The sequence below is a fragment of the Garra rufa genome, chromosome 18, assembly GCF_049309525.1.
Source record: "Garra rufa chromosome 18, GarRuf1.0, whole genome shotgun sequence".
In the NCBI taxonomy this organism is placed as follows: Eukaryota; Metazoa; Chordata; class Actinopteri; order Cypriniformes; family Cyprinidae; genus Garra; species Garra rufa.
Window position 1 is genome coordinate 24702592 of NC_133378.1, and position 12833 is coordinate 24715424.

The window sequence follows — 12833 nt, forward strand, 5'->3', positions numbered from 1 at the left end:
TGAAATATTTTTACTATTTAAAACAACTGTTTTCTGTTTGAATATATTTTAAAATGTAATTTATTCCTGTGATTTCAAAGCTAAATTTTTAGCATCATTATTCCAGTCACATGATCCTTCAGAAATCATTCTAATATTCTGATTTGCTGATCAAACATATTTTTTATTATGTTGAAAACTACTGAGTATATTTTTTATGGTTTCTTTGATAAATAGAAAGTTCAGAAGAACAGCATTTATCTGAAATAGAAATCTTTTGTAATATATATATATATATATATATATATTAGTGGTGGGCATAGATTAATTTTTTAATCTAGATTAATCTCACTGTAATCTTGGAATTAATCTAGATTAAAATGGTTAATTTGAATTCTGCCGAAGGCATTCAGAATATGTATGCTACCGAAATAATGACTAAAAGTAAGTCTTTGAGAACGGGTTTCTCAAGCCAGGTGGCGCATTAGACCAGGGGCTCACCTCCTGTTTCCAAAATGCATCACAAACTGCTTGACAATTGCATTTACAACACAATTAACTATACAAACTTGTGCAACCAACTATTCCTAAACTGCATGTATTTCTGCGTAAAAGGCTGCGCGACGTGCGCGTTGCAGTTAAATACACAGACGCGCACGGGCATGGATATCTGCGTGCATAGTCTTCGGTTAAACTGCGTTGCTTTTAGAAGCATCAATTCAGTTGTTGCATATAGTTTAATGTCTTTATTTCGGGATTATCACAGTAAATTTGATAATCCCGAATTTGATTAATTGATTTTCAGTCCTCTGGTGCGGACAGGACCTTACGCGTAAGTGACTACTTAAATTCTGTATTTTAAATAGGCGGTTGTTACATTTGTTGCTGCTAGATAAACACGTCCTTGTTTTCTATTCATTGACTTATTAGTTTCTATTTGCATTTTGTTGCTGCTAGAGAGTATTTGTTTGTTTCTATTTGTTTTCCTGGTGATTTCGTTCTAAATTATAGTTTTGATTGCTCTTATTCAAATCAAATTGAAATACTGAGCCGACGGCCAAGGGAAGCTTTTGTTTGTGATATCGCTCCCTTCCTGAGCACGCTTAAAAGTGCAAAGTGTGTTACTTTTTCGTTTCGGTTTGACCCATTTGCGTAGGATCCATTTGGGACTGACTCAGCCGAGTGGGCGTCCCCAGCTGCTATCACTAAAGTATTGATTGGTGGTGCATTTAACTGTGTTGTATCAGCTGACGCTGAAGCATCCTCGCGTGAAGACCGACGAGAGTAAAGACCAGCGACTTTCCCTGCGCGACTTAAACCAACAACACACTTAAGTACTCCTTTCCTTTATTTCACTCTTCTTTCTGTCCTCCTCTATCATGTGTTTCCAATTCATTCTGGTGCTCTCTACACACCGCACTAACATCACACGCACACGTTGACGCAATCTTTCTAACCTGCGTCCTATCCACACCTCTTCTACTGAACCTTTCTCTTTCACGGTTGGACTCTGGAACTGTCAGTCAGCTGTCAACAAAGCTGACTTCATTTCAGCATTTTCTTTGCAATCTGGCCTGAGCATCCTAGGTTTGACTGAGACCTGGATACGTCCAGAAGACTCTGCAACCCCAGCCGCTCTATCTAATAAATTCTCCTTCTCTCACACCCCTCGTCAGACTGGAAGGGGTGGGGTTACGGGACTTCTTATTTCTAACAACTGGAAATACTCAACCCATTCTCCTCTATGCAATTATAACTCATTTGAATCTCATACAATCACTATAATATCTCCTATCAAACTCCATGTTGTGGTAATTTACTGCCCTCCTAGTCAACTTGGCATCTTCTTAGAAGAGCTGGATGGGCTGCTGTCCTTTTTTCCAGAGGATGGCAGCCCACTCCTAGTCTTTGGGGACTTTAACATTCATCTTGACATTGGATCATTGGATCTTTCTATTCGTCAAAGAATCCTGATGTACTCAACTGTTTTAAATATTGATGATAATAATAAAAAAAAGTTCCTTGAACAGCAAATCAACATATAGAATGGGTTCTAAAGGATCATGTGACACTGAAGACTGGAGTAATGATGCTAAAAATTTGATCAAAGGAATAAATTACATTTTAAAATATATTCAAATAGAAAGCAGTTATTTTAAATAGTAAAAATATCTCACAATATTACTGATTTTGATGTATTTTGGATCAAATAAATGCAGGCTTGGTGAGCAGAAAAGACTTCTGCAAAAAAACATTAAAAATCCTACTGTTCACTTTAAATTAGTAAAAATATGTATTTAATTTTTTTGTTACAACCATAAAAAAAAAATAACGTAGTAACAACCACAATTTTCACCTTGTCCTTTAAGGTTACCATACGCACCTGAGTCTGTGCAAAGTGGGTTTTTAGGAGCTTCGTCTGATTGGTCTCTACAGTCGAACTCTCCATCACACTCCCAGTTCTTCTGCTTCAGGCACTGGCCATTAGCACAGCGGAAATCATTCGGTCCGCATGTGGGATATTCTATATTATAAAAGGGAAGACAACATCTGACTTAGTATATGATTCACTGCGTTGGTCTGTGACTACTGATAAAAAGAACACTAGAAGATAAACTAAAATGGTCACCACATGCTTACCACACTCAGGCGACTCATCGGAGCCATCGCGGCAGTCAACATCATGATCACACATGAAGTTTTTGGGAATACACTGATAATTCTGACACTGGAACTCAGAGTCATCACAGGTCTTATTGAACACTTAAAGGAGAGAATAAAGAGATACATACAAATAAATAGAAGGAAATTAAAGTCCCCCTGAAATCAAAATTAAAATTTTTTGGCTTTTAGTATGAATATATTAGCCTTAAGATTATCTATAAGCTAGTGTGCTTCAAAGCAATGACAAAATTCGCTTTTACAAGAAATGGGCATTCAAAACTTCCAGTCTCGTCACTTCCGCCAATATGAATCAAGGATTTTGATGATATCACCGCGCACTTCAGTTTCTGATCAAACGTTCTGTCCAATCAAATGCGCTCTAAAGTCCGTAGAGTCCCGCCCCCTACACAGAGATGCGGAGGAGATCATATGCGCTCATATGCGCGGTCGGACTCGGCATGTATTAAACTACACAGCCTCAGCATGATTATTATCACTATTTCGTTTTAGCAAGAGTTTCATATTGAATCTGTGGGGTAATTTATTAGTCTGTGGCTGTCATAAGCTTACAAATGCGGCTTTACCGAGCTCAACGGCTCTGGCCCGAGCAGATATTAATGGTACGCTATTGGCTGTTCAAAATAAGTGGGCGGGGCTTAGCGATATGTTTTTGTTTCAGTTAAAAGAACGTCACCACATAGAAGAACGCTGCGTGTTTCAAGGCACTTCAGTGGACCTTTAAGATTACAATATTACAGTTGCAAAGACAGGATTCTGTGACTAGAACAACATTGGTAGAGTTTCAGGGCACAAGTGATTCTTCCTCTTGCAACTCACCACAACCAGCCTTAATTCCCTCATCTGCACCATCAGGACAGTCTTTATCGCCATCACACTTCCAGCGCTGAGAAATACACATGTGAGAGCCAGGACACTGGAATGCCTCTGGACTGCAAGTCTTTGTCTCTGAAAGAGATACATAAACAGAGTTTCTTACACATTTCATCATCCAGCCTTAACTAGATTGACACTGAGATTCATAATGGGTAACAAAGACATAAACTGAATGCTGGCAACCGAACAGTTGACGCTAGCCACCGACTTCCATTGCATTTATTTAATACTATGGCTACCAACAACTGTTTGGTTACCAAAATTCTTTAAAAATATCCTTATTTGTGCTCAACAGAAAGCAAAAAAAAAAACAACTAATACAGGTTTGGACTTGATGGTGAATAAAAAAATGACAATTTGATGACAAAAACATCACCATTGTTTGTTGACGTCAAATGTCTTGCGTCCAAACAAACTCCTCAGTGACGCGAATTTTTCCATTGGTAGCTTGCCAAATTAAACCAATGCCAATATGGACAGATTGCGTGACATTCTCAAAAACCATGAGCAAAGGTAAAAAGTACGACCCGGAGCGCATTAAATATGGGTTCATTTGCAGTGAGGATAAACACATTTTATCTGAGGTCAAAGCTTTGTTTGTTGATGTAAGTTGTAATGTGACTCACTGCATCTGCTGTCCTCATCAGTGCCGTCTCCACAGTCGTCAGCGCCGTCACATACCCAGGATTTGGAGATACAACGGTGGTTCCCACACTCAAACTGATTTGATGCACAGAACTTATCTGCAAGAACAAGAATAAACAAACTTATCGTCTAAGAATCTAAATATAATAAACACAATTATCAAGTGTAGCTGTGGTCATGGTCAGAAAAGAACCAGACTTTTGTCAAAAATGCCCCGGATTCTTAAAATACCTCTGTTTTATAAAGGTAGTGATATAATGAACTATATTCTGTTCTAATCTACTCTGGTTGTACTTTTGTATTTAAATTTATAATCTATTTCATTTTTTTATAATTACATGCATACAGTATTCATGATTAAATATTAAGGTATTAGATAATATTTTGAACTTAAAAAATAAACTATAAAAATCTATTATTATTGATGTTGTCCTTGTTAATATTATTATTAGTACTATTCAAGAAATGTTCTCATGAAGACAAAAATGAAAATTCTAAAGATTATAATAACAATGTAACCATTATTGTTATGATTATGATCATTATTAATATTACAGTTAAAGAAATGTTCTCATGAAGACAAAAATGCCCCTGAATATTTCTATAGATGATGATAATAATTATTATAAATGGAATAAGTGTTTTCGTAAAGGCCAAAATGGCCCTGAAAAAAAATCTAAACATAATTATTATTATTTTTATTACTATGAAGGCAATAAGTGTTTTAATGAAGGCCAAAATGGCCATGAAAAATAATTTAAGCATTGTTATTATTATTAATTATTATTGTGATTATTATTAATATTATCATAAATGGAATGGCCCTGAAAACAATACGCATTGTTTTACTTGCATCTTGAGAACATTAAGTACACCAAAGATGGAGTATTAAGATGAATTCTAAACAGATTTGAAATAACATCTACTGTAAAAAAAAAAAAGTAAGAACAGAAAAATGTAAATTAATCTTGTGAAAAGGCAGAGAGACGTTCACTAACCGCAGTGGGACTCATCCGCTCCATTCTCACAGTCATTCTCCTTGTCACAGGTCCAGCTCAAGGGAATACAGCGGCCGCTCGGACACGCAAAGAAGTTCACCGGACAACTGTGCTTCCTTTTCTCTGTGGGAAAGAAAGTAAGAGGTCAATTTCATTATACAATATCACACATATTTTACTTGCTGTGAGAATGAGGGGATGTGTCAGTGCACGCTGTGTGTGTGAAGAGTCTGACCTGGACAGCTTCTTTCATCAGAGTAGTCTCCGCAGTCATTGGAGCCATCACAGCGCCAGGAGGGGGCGTAGCAGAGCGTAGTGAACTCACATCTATCAAAGGTCACACCCTTCACTCCAACAAGATAGTAACTGGAGCAGTCAGTGGGGCCTGAAAGAGAAGGTACCAAAAATTGTATCTGTTCAAGAGAACATATGTCCCCAACGTTATACTTAAGGGTGCTATTGTTGTTGTTTTTTGTCTTGTAGTTTAGTAATCAATCATATGTGACCCTGGACTACAAAACCAATCATAAGGGTCAATTTTTGTAAATTGAGATTTATACATCATCTGAAAGCTGAATAAATAAGGTTTCCATTGATGTATGGTTTGTTAGGATAGGACAATATTTGGCTATTTGGTAATATTTGAAAATCTGGAATCTGAGGTTGCAAAAAATGTTGCGAAAATTGCCTTTAAAGTTGTCCAAATGAAGTTCTTATCAATGCATATTACTAATCAAAAATTAAGTTTTGATATATGTATGGTAGGAAATTGACAGAATATTTTCATGGAACATGATCTTTACTTTATATCCTAATGATTTTTGTCATAAAAGAAAAATCTATCATTTTGACCCATACAATGTACTGTATTGTTGGCTATTGCTGCAAATACATATTTTTAGATAAATACTTACTGCAGTTCATCTCATCACTGGCATCCTCACAGTCCACCACTTGATTGCAGCGACTGGAGTTGTTGATGCAGGAACCGTCTTTGCACTGAAACTCAGCACCGCTGCACAGAGTCACTGAAGTAAACAGAAAAGGATACAGTGAGGATTTATTATGGCTGTGCTTTTTTTAGTCAACCATGCAACTAAATATTTCAGGTTTCAGGGTTTTGTACTTCTCCTTTCCTTTATCTCTCCATTTCTATTAAACAACCACACCCTACTTACTGTTACATGGCAGCTCGTCTGAACCATCTCCACAGTTATCAGTGCCATCACACCAGGAGCTGTGTTTGATACAGCGTCCATTAATGCAGCGCCGGTAGCCCTTCTTACACATGCGGTTTGCTGCAAAAAAATAAATAAATAAATAAATGTAATACTTAGAATATCAAGCATTGATTAGGTACAGATTAAGAAATGCTTATGAAAACTATGAAGCGTCATACTTACCGCAGTAGGACTGCTTCTCATCAGACTTGTCCTTGCAGTGGCCGAGACTGTCACAAGTCAGGCTGTAGTCGATACAATCGCCGTTGCCACATTCAAACTCATCCACGCTGTTACAGGTTGTGTTCTCCGCTGGGAGACAGAAGATATGCTTTTAGATTATGCTGTAGTTTTCAGAGGAAACTAATGGAGCATATTCAGAAGAGGCTTATTTAGCAACTAGCTTCCTCATTTATCTTTCTCACCAACACAGGTGTTGTCTCCCAGTAGTTTGCGCTCTCCACGGCAGCTGCAGTTGACTCGTCCTTCTGATGTGAGCAGACACAGGTCCTGACAGCCTCCATTATTGGTGAGACATGGAGAAAACTCACCTACAGACACACACGCAAACACAAATGACCACTTTCAAATGAATTTCAAGGCTGGCTTTTTTTTTTGGTTAATTTTTGAATTTTACTGACTTTTTGATTGGAATTATGTTCTAGTGTAAATGAATAAGTATAAAAATAAATAATATGAATAAACTAATAAATAAAAAAATACACATTCACCCTTTCAGGCCATTTGAGAGCAGCGTTACTTTAGTATCAATAAGATTGATATCTTGAATTAGATTTTAGTTTGAATATAAAGTTTATTTTATATTTTCATTTGAATTTTAAAGTTTTTGTATTTTAGTCATTTTTATTAGTTGCTGTTTTTAAATGTCTACATATTTTTTATCAATTTTATTTAAAATCATTTAAAATTTATATTAAATCAATTTTATTATGTTTAATTTGAGTTATTTTAATACATCATGATAAACTAAACGAAAATGAAAAAAAAAAGTTACCTTCTCAACTAGCTGAAATTAAATAATCTTAAAGTTTTATATATGATTTCAGATCATTTTTTTTTTTATGTTTTATGTTTACGTTTTTGTTAACTATAATAACCAGTGTTAGGGAAAGTTACTTTTAAAAGTAATGCATTACAATATTGCGCTACTTCCTAAAAAAAGTAACTAATTATGTTACTTTTGCATTACTTTTTAAATCTGGGCAAGACTTGCTTGTTTGTTTGTATTACAAAAAGTTATATTTTTTGTAAATGTAACAGCCCTTTCACACCAAAAAGTAAAATGAATAAGCCTTAGGCTGACAGAAAAGTAAATTCACGTCTGTACAGTAGAACGCAGGAGAAGGTTCAACACTCTTCAGCAATCAAAAAAACAAAAAAAACAATAAAGCTTTATCTAAAGTAATTTTGCTTATTAGTATGGTTAACCCTGATCCTCAAAAGTCAGCAGCAAAGACATTAGTTAATAATCTCTTTTTTTTTTTGCGAGTGAGATGAATTAATGCATGTTCACATTTAGTCTATAACTATAGTAACATCATGTTTACACCGCACACACAACGCCTTTGCATATCCAATTTCTCTTAACGTCAGTCAATAATTGGGAAAACAAAGTAACTGGTGTTACTTATTTGAAAAAGTAACTCAGATATTTTCTTGTCAATTAAAAAGTAATGTGTTACTTTACTAGTTACTTCTAATCTGATTACGTAACTCATGTTACTTGTAATGCGAACACGTGCAAATAAATATAAAAATAAATAAATATTTAAACCATAACTCATAAAACACATAAGACAGTCTTCAGTACAAAACTCACAGCTATTGGTGTCTTTGGCCACAGCAATGATGCCCATTGGCTGCTGAGGAATGTCGGCACGTAGGACTTTCATATCTGAGCCGTATTTATTAGCTCTGAGCACAGCTCTGCGCACCCAGTCTGTCCAGAAGATGTAGTCACCATACACAGCCAAACCGAAAGGATGCACTGGCTCGTTTTTCAGGACCACCTGAAAAGATACAATTTACATTCATTAATTTTGCAAGGTATACATAATGTCAAGCTCAGGAACTTTGCATTGTTACAGTCATGACCTAACTCTCACTTTCCCATGAACAAACAAAATAAAAATAAGAAAAATACAAAGGAACTCACAAAGCGCCGGCTGCCATCATACTCGCAGCGCTCAATCTTGTCAAATGTGGCATCTGAGAAATAGATTTTCTCAGCGCGGTGGTCAATAGCCAGGCCGTTGGGGGTGCGGATGTTACTGCCGATGATCACAAGGACGTTCGCTCCAGAAAGAGATGCTCGCATGATACTGGGAGCCTGTTCATTCCAGTTAGTCCAGAACATCAAGCTGAAATAAAGAGCACAGAAAATGGAATTTAAAAATATAAACTGACATGTGACATCTACTCACATCAAAAGCAACACAAGATTAAAGGATTAGTTCACTTCCAGAACAAAAATGTACAGATAAACTACTCACCCCCTTGCCATCCAAGATGGTCATGCCTTACATTTCTCAGTTGGAAAGAAATTATGTTGTTTGAGGAAAACATCTCAGGAATTTTCTCCTTATAGTGGACTTTTCCATATACAAGATCGTTTTTTTTTCTTTTTTATGTACAATTTATACACTTTTTAACCGCAAATGCTCAACTTGTCTAGCCTTGTGATGCGCATGCATACTCTGTGCAGTCTGGTTAAAGACAGTTAGGGTATGTAGAAAAACTCCCATCTCATTTTCTCCTCCAACTTCAAAATCGTCCTACATCGCCGTTTTACCTTTTTTTTTAAGGTTTGACCTTCTTTGCATGATTACTTTGTAAACATGTGGTTGGTACTTCTGCAGTGATGTAGGATGATTTTGAAGTTGGAGGAGAAAATGGGATGCGAGTTTTTAGACATACCCTTACTGTCTTGAACTGGATTACACAGAGTATGCATGCGCATCACAGAGCTAGACAAGACAAACATTTGAGGTTAAAAAGTATATAAAGTACATAAATTTAGAAAATAATCATTCGCTTCACTAGATAAGACCCTTCTTCCTTGGCTGGGATCATTTAGAGCCCTTTGAAGCTGCATTTAAACTGCATTTTGGAAGTTAAAACTCACGGGCATCATAGAAGTCCACTATATGGGGATAATTCCTGAAATGTTTTCCACAAAAAACAATTATTTACGACTGAAGAAAGAAAGACATGAACATCTTGGATGACAAGGGGGTGAGTAAATTATCTGTACAATTTTGTTCTGGAAGTAAACTAATCCTTTAAGGCCAAAGTAGGCAACAGGGATAAGGTACAATATTAAATAAATATATTATTAATGTATTTAAACAATTATACATTATTAAAGGGATAGTTAACTAAAAAAATCTTATTTTTTATTTTTGGGTGAACGATCCCTACAAAGTTATTGTTAAAAATTGTTACATGAAAATTATAAATCAATTATTACAATGAACTATGTGAAAATCACTTTAATGGTCAAAACAAAAGGTTTTATTAATTGTAAAAAAAACTATAAATCAATTATTATAATCACTAATTATGTGAACATCACTTTGGCAGTCAAAGCTAAAATTAAGGCTTGTGATATTTGTTTTGCATAAAATTAGAAACAACAATGTTTTTGGTATTTAGTAGGGTAGTAACTCTTAGGATTGTAGGCCCAGCAAAATGATTAAAACAGCATTGCATCATGACAAATTTGAAATACGACATTCATACTCTTGGCATTCATCCAGAACAAAGGCTCTGGGGTGATCGTCCCCGGACATAGTGACCACAGTGTCTCTGTCAAACGCTCCAGTGCGACTCTGGTCCACAGTGTGCCGTGTGATGGTGGAGGTGGTGTAGCTGGTCCAGTAAAGTGTGTCCCAACCCCGGTGATAAGCCAAACCTTCAATTGATCCTACATCTGTACAAATGCAAAGAAGAAGAAAAAAATTGTCTTAAAACAAGGACGTAAACAGAGAATCCTGCTCTGACTGCTTGTTTCTGATCCAGGAACATCTAGTCTGTTTTTCTTAATTATAATTCTCTATACTGTATTTACTCTGAAACAAACTATTCCTGTAGCTCTACTGCTTCCAAAAGCACAGCTAAAAATGAATCAATAACTAGGCTTTTTTTAAATTCTGGGAAAGGATGGCAACAACTTCAAACTGGATTATTGTCATATAACCTTCACAGAGTAAATCAGATCTGTGATTAACACAGGGCAAGTCCAAAACATCTCTTTTAAACTCCTTATTCCGTTCCAGTGAACGGTTTAATCCCATGATATGTGTGCATGTTGGTTTCAGCGTGCTGTGAGATAGCGTTGTTGCTGGTGCATGTGTGTTTAGTGGCTTAGTGTCATCCGGTCATTTCATGGATGGGTGCCTGTGCATACAAAGACCCCTCCCTCGGTGAATCTCTTTAACCACGGTGACTAGTTCTTCCACAAAGAGAGGACTGCTGGAAGAGTCTCAGACAGAAGCAATGTGAAGCAATGCGCTTCAGTCAGCACCGTGCAAAGAGTCTAAATAAGTCAAAGTCATACTGAATAAGTCATCCTTCAAAAAATTGTATGAGCTCATGAGGGGCTGCATCTATCTGCATGGCTGCTTTACGACAGTGATTACTTGACCACTAAACAGGAAGGACACTCAACCAAGCCGTTTACTTTTGCTCCAAAAAACAATAACGATCCTGTAAAACACATCAGTCTTTAGGCAAACAAAGAATATTAAGATACTTGCGTAATAGCCACCGCCTACTGTAAGTTAACAGGCGAGACGTCATCATAGAAACGACGATGTTCTGAGAAAAGGTCAGTAAACCTGACAATCGATGCATTAGATGATGATACCTGAACAACCACCCATTGTACTTTGAACTTGGAGGTCAGGAGGACCATTATGATGTTTGTTGTTAGTTGTCCCTCCTACTACTTCTCCACCTCCACAAGAGAATCTGTCATTAGGACAGACCGAGGAGAGTCCTGAATAAGAAGTCCTGGAATAGCCAAGCTAAAAGAGCTGGAATGAATCTGAAGAGTCATTTAATTGATCATAAGAGGAAAGCTGCATTGGGCAATTAAATTCAAGTAGAATCGACTGTTCGTAATGTAGCAGATGCAGGGAATCACGTTTTGCAGGGTTGCCTGGTTTCACTCAATCAATACGAGCAAACAGCAATCATGTATGGCTGTAAGGTAAGCACCTTTCATACTTTCAAATAAGACATGATGTTTAATATCATCACATGCGAGAGGAACTTTTCACATTACAAATTATGAAATACAAATGCGTATGGTGATACTAGAAATCTTTGATTGTAAAACTAATAAAAATATTTTTTCTGTTAATTTAAATAAACCTGATATAAATTACTAATTTTAGATGAAAAATGTAAATAAAAAAAAATTAGAAATGTTGCATTGGCAACTGAAATAAAATACATTTAAGCTGAAGTACAAAATTACTAAAACTGAAATAAATTAAAAGTAAAAGTAAAAGTAAAATGACTAACAAGTAAATAGTGAATATTCATGAATATTGTATGCTGCCAGCATACAAAATCCAATAGGTTCATAAAAATATAATATAATACCTTATACTTGATTCTACTTGAATGTAATACTTATACAAAGTTTTTTTTTTGTTTTTCTGAAAAGTAGAAATTTTATAAATGCAATAAAATAACAATTACTAAAACTGAAATAAAGTTAAAAGTAAAACACTAACAATTAAATAAAAAAGAACTAAAATAAAAATATATAATATAATATAATATAACATAATATAATATAATGTAAAATAACACCTTATACTCGATTCTACTGGAATCTAAAACTACAAAAAAAAATGTTAAATTTAAATAATTTCTGTTAATTAAAATAAACCTGAAAAAAAGTCAAATTTTAGATGAAAAAAACTGAATGAAAATGTTGCATTAAAAATAAACAAAATAAAAATTGGTAAAACTGAAATAAAAAGTTAAAATTAAAAGTAAATAATTAATAATTAAATAAAAATTGAAAATACAAAAATACAATACTACTAAAATATAATAACTACTTATTACACATATATGTATATATATTACAGTAGTTATTCATATTTTTGTGGTTATTCTTATTTATTCAAAAAGTATTAAAATAGCACTGACTAAAATACTGAAAAATGCTGCCAGCATACAAATTCAATATAATAAAATATAATATAATAAAATATAATATAATATAATATAATATAATAACTTATCCTCAATTATAATTTTATATTATATTATAACTATTTTTTTTTATTTGAATTTCATTAATTTAGATTTTTAAATAGTTGATGCTCAAAATTATTTGTTTGGTTACTTGATTTTGTTGTTTATATTATTAAATGTGAAATTATGAATCCTA

The 12833-nt window shown here is 34.8% G+C and overlaps 1 protein-coding gene across 1 annotated transcript in view; it reads right to left on the bottom strand.

Moving 5' to 3' along the window:
- Positions 1 to 12833, bottom strand: part of lrp1ab (low density lipoprotein receptor-related protein 1Ab) — a 198379-nt gene that overhangs the window by 20342 nt on the left and 165204 nt on the right. Inside the window, exons 44-56 of the mRNA XM_073822691.1 lie at positions 10163 to 10352; positions 8577 to 8781; positions 8241 to 8430; positions 6826 to 6951; positions 6584 to 6712; positions 6359 to 6478; positions 6095 to 6208; positions 5416 to 5565; positions 5181 to 5303; positions 4164 to 4280; positions 3481 to 3609; positions 2620 to 2742; positions 2363 to 2503 (exon numbers count right to left, since the gene is read on the bottom strand). Of these exons, the coding sequence (XP_073678792.1) occupies positions 2363 to 2503; positions 2620 to 2742; positions 3481 to 3609; positions 4164 to 4280; positions 5181 to 5303; positions 5416 to 5565; positions 6095 to 6208; positions 6359 to 6478; positions 6584 to 6712; positions 6826 to 6951; positions 8241 to 8430; positions 8577 to 8781; positions 10163 to 10352 (1857 nt within the window). The remainder of the gene's footprint in view (positions 1 to 2362; positions 2504 to 2619; positions 2743 to 3480; positions 3610 to 4163; positions 4281 to 5180; positions 5304 to 5415; positions 5566 to 6094; positions 6209 to 6358; positions 6479 to 6583; positions 6713 to 6825; positions 6952 to 8240; positions 8431 to 8576; positions 8782 to 10162; positions 10353 to 12833) is intronic.